Source organism: Emiliania huxleyi (assembly GCF_000372725.1).
Source record: "Emiliania huxleyi CCMP1516 unplaced genomic scaffold EMIHUscaffold_306, whole genome shotgun sequence".
NCBI lineage: Eukaryota > Haptophyta > Isochrysidales > Noelaerhabdaceae > Emiliania > Emiliania huxleyi.
In genome coordinates this window covers 18,633-24,585 of record NW_005199722.1, presented here as the reverse complement: position 1 = coordinate 24,585, position 5,953 = coordinate 18,633, and the positions used below count along the sequence as shown (strand labels likewise).

The 5,953-nt window shown below is 64.7% G+C and overlaps 3 protein-coding genes across 3 annotated transcripts; 2 read left to right on the top strand and 1 right to left on the bottom strand.

Annotated features, from left to right (window-relative positions):
• Positions 1 to 662: 662 nt before the first annotated feature.
• EMIHUDRAFT_240308 (arginase) lies at positions 663 to 2,186 on the top strand (the record flags this gene model as incomplete). The annotated part of the gene is made up of 3 exons (XM_005774818.1): positions 663 to 1,361; positions 1,506 to 1,772; positions 1,908 to 2,186. 3 exons carry the CDS (start codon positions 663 to 665, stop codon positions 2,184 to 2,186), a joined length of 1,245 nt encoding a protein of 414 aa, XP_005774875.1.
• A 232-nt stretch (positions 2,187 to 2,418) lies between these two features.
• Positions 2,419 to 2,895, top strand: EMIHUDRAFT_240307 (hypothetical protein; the record flags this gene model as incomplete). The annotated part of the gene is made up of 1 exon (XM_005774817.1): positions 2,419 to 2,895. One exon carries the CDS (start codon positions 2,419 to 2,421, stop codon positions 2,893 to 2,895), a length of 477 nt encoding a protein of 158 aa, XP_005774874.1.
• Positions 2,896 to 3,677: 782 nt separating this feature from the next.
• Positions 3,678 to 4,229, bottom strand: EMIHUDRAFT_240306 (hypothetical protein; the record flags this gene model as incomplete). The annotated part of the gene is made up of 1 exon (XM_005774816.1): positions 3,678 to 4,229. One exon carries the CDS (start codon positions 4,227 to 4,229, stop codon positions 3,678 to 3,680), a length of 552 nt encoding a protein of 183 aa, XP_005774873.1.
• Positions 4,230 to 5,953: the final 1,724 nt, after the last annotated feature.

Genomic DNA, 5,953 nt, shown 5'->3' with positions numbered 1-5,953 from the left:
AACTGCCGTTGCAGCAGCCCGAGAGCTGGTAGCGGAGGCAGCAGCTGCGATGGTGGTCCGTAGGCGAGGAGAACGGACCGGTAAGGAGAAGCAAGAGGGGATACTCGTGTCCACACAGCCGCAGTGCTGGCGGAGATGCGCTCTGTCGCAGAAGATCCGCAAGCACCCAAGTTGATGTTGCGGTTGTACTCATTCTGCTCAGCCTCCGTGCCGAGCAGTTGGCGGCCGCTGTGCCACCGTGCGCCGAGCCTCTGTGCCCAGCCAATCACCACGGCTCGCGCAGGTGCCCATGGTGCCAGCCAACGTATCGAGCGTAAGCCGGAAATGCTGTGCGGCAACACATCTCGCTTGTGTGCCGCACCAGCTCTCATGTCGGCCTCAGTGCCGCACTGCTCACTCCGTGCACTCACCGGTCGGTACCATGTCAGGAGACGGAACACGGAGGAGCAAAAACGGAAGGAGCTGTATAGGTCACTAGAGACCCACACCATCGCTACATCACCACAACCACCAAGTCGGATACAAGTCGATGACAATGTGCGCGGCAGGGCAAACCAAACATGAGACGGTTACACAAGGACGGTCAGGCTACGGTCAGGAAGTAGGTTTGAGTTCACACTCTCCAACAGACAGGACACCGCCCCAGGAGCGGGAGCAAGTTAATGGCGTGTCCGGCACCCATCCACCTGCTCCGCTTCCCGCAGTGGCAAGGCAGCGATGCGCACGCACACCTCGCCGGCGGCCGAGCCGCGGCTGCGATCGTCGAGAGCGTGCTCCAGCCCTCGAGCGTCTCTGCCGTGCCAATCTTTGAGGCGGAAAACAGCTGCGATCCAGGCGTCGATGCGAAAGGGCAGTCGCAGTGTGTCCGCCACTTGGAGGCCATCACGCGCCAGGCGCGGGTGGCACGCGCTCAGCTCGACGAGCTGCCGCCGTCCGCACGCGTCTTCACGTGCGGCGGCGACTGCGGCGTCGAGGTGGTGCCCGTGGCGAGGGCCAGCCGGTTGTGGCCAGGCCTCGCTGTCGTGTGGTTCGACGCGCACGCGGACCTCAACACTCCCGCTTCCTCTCCGAGCGGCCACTTCCACGGCATGCCGGTCCGCACGCTGCTCGGCGACGGCCCGCCAGAGCTGCTGCAGCTGCTGCCGTCGCGGCTGGAGCCGTCCCAGCTCATCTATGTCGGCGCGCGCTCGCTCGACCCTCCAGAGCAGGACTACGTGGACTCGCACGCCGTGACGCTCCTCTCCGCTGAGCCGGCCAGCTCCCTCCCGGACAGGCTCTCCGCCGCCCTCCGCAAGGGCCGCTTCGGCGCAGCGTACGTGCACGTGGACCTGGACGTCCTCGACCCGTCCTCCTTCCCGCACGTCTGCTGCCCTGCGGAGGGCGGCCTCGCGACATCCACGCTCGTCGCCGCCGTCGCCGCCGTCGGAAGCGCCGTCCCCGTCGTCGCCGGGGCGGGACTCACAGAGTGCTGCGGCGACCCGGAGCCGTCCCGCCCCGAGCTGGAGGCGGTCGCTCGCGCACTGGCGGAGCTGTTGCTGCCGCGGCCAGATCCGCCCCCACCGGCTCCCATGTCGCTGTCGCCGCCCGCCTGGCCGGCGCACTACCGGCCCATCGCGCACGAGCCCTTTGGCGACGGCGGCCAAGCCACGCTCGACACGCTGGCGCGGTACGTCGAGGCGGATCAGCCAGTCGTCCTCACCGGCGCAGACATCGTCGACGTGGAGCGCTGGTCGGACAACGCAAAGGTGGAGGCGCTGCTCGGCGACAAGGCGGTGCTCGTCAAGCGCGCGCGCGGCCGACGCTTCCGCTACTGGGCGAACGACGATCCGGGAGCGCGGACCGCGCCGGGCGGCGGCGGCGGCGGCGGCGGCGGCGGCGGCGCGTTTGGGTTTGAGCCTCCGACGGAGGAGGCGTCGCTCTCGTTTGGCGAGTTCCTGGCCGAGGCGGAGAGGCTCGCGGCCGGCGACTCGGCCGAGCGGCTCTACCTGCAGGAGACGATGAGCGGCCACCCCGAGCTGGCGGAGGAGTTTCGGAGCTGGAACTGGCCCTTTTTGCTGCAAAACTCGAACCGCCACCGATGGGGGCTGCCCGACTCGAACGAGCTTTTCATCGGCATGCAGGGCGCCGAGACGGACGCGCACTACGACGAGCGGCACAACCTCTTCTTCCAGGCGACAGACACCTAGACACCTCCTAGACACCTCCTAGACAAACCTAGACCACCGAGCGGCACAACCTCTTCTTCCAGGCGACAGACACCTAGACACCTCCTAGACACCTCCTAGACAAACCTAGACCACCGAGCGGCACAGCCTCTTCTTCCAGGTGCGCGGCCGCAAGCAGCTGCTCCTCTTCCCCTTCGTCGAGTACGAGAAGCTGTACCCGTTCCCCGTCACGCACCCGTGCGACCGCCAGTCGATGGTCGACGTGGCGCGCCCCGACCTCGAGGCCTTCCCCGCCTTCGCGACCGCCTCGGGCCAGTACACGACGCTGCAGCCGGCCGACCTCGTCTTCCTCCCCTACGGCTGGTTCCACTGGCTGCGCAACGACGACGCGCTCTCGATCTCGCTCTCGTTTTGGAGCCTCTCGACCAAGAAGGAGCGCGTGCCGGACGTCTTCTCGGCGCACGACCTGACGCTCGTCAGGCGCAACCTGGAGAAGCACATGGCGGCGCGCTTCGGCGCGGCGCTGTTCCCGCAGCGCATGCGCCGGCTGCTGCGGCTGATCGACGCCGGCCCGGGCGGCGAGACGAGCGACGGCGTGGTGGGAGAGGTGCTCGCCGAGGCGCGCACGCTGCTCGGCGCTGTACAGGTCGCCGACCCCGAGAAGCAGGACGAGTTCCTGCGGTCGATGCTGCGCGTGCGATTCGAGGGGGAGTGGCAGGCGCACGTCTGAGGTTGCGCCTTCCGGCAAGGGCAACGCGTGGCGAGAGCGTGCTTTGTCGATCCGACGATCGCAACGCGTTTGTTGTGTGGTGTGCAGCCACGTGTGTAGCTGAGGCAGTAGGGTATGTGCTGAGTGTAAAGTATGTGTGTGGGAGGGTGTCACGTAGAAGGGGACCGATACGTACGGCTTTAGGGCTTAGAACGTATAGGTAATGTGTAGAGGCTGTAGCTCCGAGACCCCGCGAGACAGTCACACACTCACAGAGCTCACACGACTCACGAGCGCAAAACAGAGCCGGATTAATTGAAATTGTGAGCAGTGAGGAGTGTGAGGTCTCGAGCGTCGACCTCGAGGGCTCGTCCTCAAAATGTCAGACATGTCTCATGTGCGTGTCGGATCCTCGAGAGGTCGGATCTCGTCTCGCATTGATATCAGATGGCATCATCCATCATTCATGCGCGGGCCGGCGTGTCCGCGCGCGACACCGCGAGGCGCGCCCCTGCGGCGCGCGGCAGGGCGCGCGTACGACTACGAGCCCAGGACGCGCCGCGCCGCGCCGCGGCCGCGCAGGAGCCGCAGCCGGGAGCCGGCAGCGCACTGCGCAGCGGCCACGACGACCGCCAGAGCAATACCAATAGGCCACTGCGGTCTGCGCGCTCCGCGTCTCCGCGCGCCGCTCTCTCTTGTCGTCGTCCCCATTTCTAGCCGTAAGACATCCTGGCTCGCACTATGTTTGCCGTACCACCACACACCATCATGTCACGATTACATCGAGCTCATGCGCGCTCAACTCACCTTTCGAGCACCCTCCGACCCACGCGCTCCGCCTTGAGCAGCGCAAGGCGCGCGAGTGGGATGCGGCGGGCCTGCCTTGAGATGGCCGGCGTCGCGGCGACGGTGAGGGCGAGTCGGGCGGGGCCGACGACCTCGACGACACCGAGGGCGACGGCAAGCTGGCCGCCCGACTGCGCCTCGCCGGGGATCCAGTCCGGCAGCCCCGAAAGCACCTCCGGCCCAGCGAGCGAGACGCCGGCGTAGACAGCGGCAAGCGAGGTGATCCAGACGGAAAAGTGGAAGAGAATCGCAACGAGGCCGTACTCGCGCAGCAGTTCGCCAACTCCCATGTGATCCGCGCCCGGCGCGCTCATCTGCGCGCCTGGCATACTCCGATGCTGAGCAGACGGCGGGATCAGTCCTGCTGCCTCGTTCGAGGCCGCCCGCTGCTGCGAAGCAGGGAGCGGTCCGCGGAAGTCCGAGGCAAGCGCGCTGGCGGGAGTCGGGGCAGCACGGAATGCTTGCGCTGCCGGGGGCAGCGTAAGCAGCAACAGGCTTGCCAGCCGCATCGCCACAAAGAAGCTTCTCGGCCCCGTCGGCCAGGGCATGAAAAAGAAAAAAACTTTTTCTGTCTCTCCTATATGGGAGAGAGATCCCCTGTGCCCTGTGCCCAGCCCTTTCCGGGGGGGGATGGGCCCCCCCCCCCCCCCCCTCGCTTTTGCAAAATCCTGCAAAGGTGGGCGTCTGTCCTCGACCCACAGCCCTAGCTTGGGATGTCCGTTTATTTAATTTTAATTCGTGTCCTCCTCCCATCCCTCATTTGGATTTCTGTTTTCTTTCTTTCTTTCAGTGAGAAGCTGGAGGCAGGTTGTCGCTTGACCGACGGCTTCTGAGGAAGTCGTCGCCCGCGCCTTGCCTGTCGCGTGAATCGTGCTGTGCGACCGCCTTGTGTTGTAAAATTCGTTGCCCGCAACAGACTGTACGCGTGGGTGCCCGAGGCTCTGCCCATTCTCACCCCCCCGACCGGCGTCGAACTCATCGCTCATCGGCGCGGGCTCTCTCGGCTACGGGACCGGCCCCAGCTTCGGCTGAGGGCTAAGCTGCCGAGCCCAAATCACTGTGCACTGTGAGAGTCGTGAGTTCTTGTTGGTTTCCTAAAATCTCTCTCATGTGCACGGCTCAGGAAGTCTCGTAGCGCATCCTTCCTCGTATCCAAGTATCATTCTTCGCATGGCGGACTACTTTTCTCTTTTGTTCACGACCAAGGCGAGGAGGAGGAGGACGAATACCCAGAGCCACTCGTCGTCTGTCTGGCAGCGAAAACGGAGAAGGGGAAAAGGTCCTCACACACTCTCCACACACACACGAACGACACGCGCACACATATAAGAGGCCGCGGGCGGATCCCTCGTCGGGGTTCCCGGGAAACGGGAGTGCAGAGATTTGTTTTGTTTGTAAATTTGCCGACAAGACGTGATGAATCGGCCCGATTCCGGTCGTTTCATGCATCGCGAAGTCGCATACCTTCGCCGTATTCGTTCGCCTGCGCCATTAGCGCCCCTGCCTCAGGCTGTCGGCGTCGGCTGGCCCTACGTGCTCGGACACACATGCCCGATCTTCCTCAAACCGCGCGCGAGGGCGCCCTTGCGCGGGCGCGCTCATCAAACCGCCTTTCGTTCTCGCCGGACCCGAAAATTGAGATTGAGCATAATGATGCGGAATCTGAGTTCGAGGCGGCACTCTCACGCCTCGAGGCAACGTCACCTCAGCAGGTGGCAGCGAGGACGCACTGGTCTCGGATGCCATCTGCAGACGAGATGCTGGTGATGCAGTTCTTTGAGAAGGGCGGCCGCCAGCCTATCGTGAAGAGTGCTGTCAATGCCAACCCTACGCCGCCGCTGTCTCTCTGATGACATATACTGCTGTTAAGCTGCAGACAACGCAGAGTCACAATGGAGGGAGAGGAGGACGCGCAATGCTAGTTCGCCCTGCCATCGGAGGAACGAGGGCAGTCACCGGTCCGGTGCCGGTGGCACAGTCACGCAGCGGACTCGAGGAGGCCAAGGCTGCGGTTGCAAAAGGGGTTGCTGCTGGAGTCACCAGCGGGCGAGAACACGATGCATTCCACAGGCTGACGCAGTGCTTCATCTCCGCTCTTCCCCGCCCCGGACAGCGACACTCTCCCGACTTCTCGCTGCTCTGGAGAGTCTGGAGTGAAGGCTTCCGGCGATTGGCGCCCAAGCTAAGCTTGGGGGCTGGTGAGGTGCATAGGGCGAGTGTGCGGGCGGAGAGT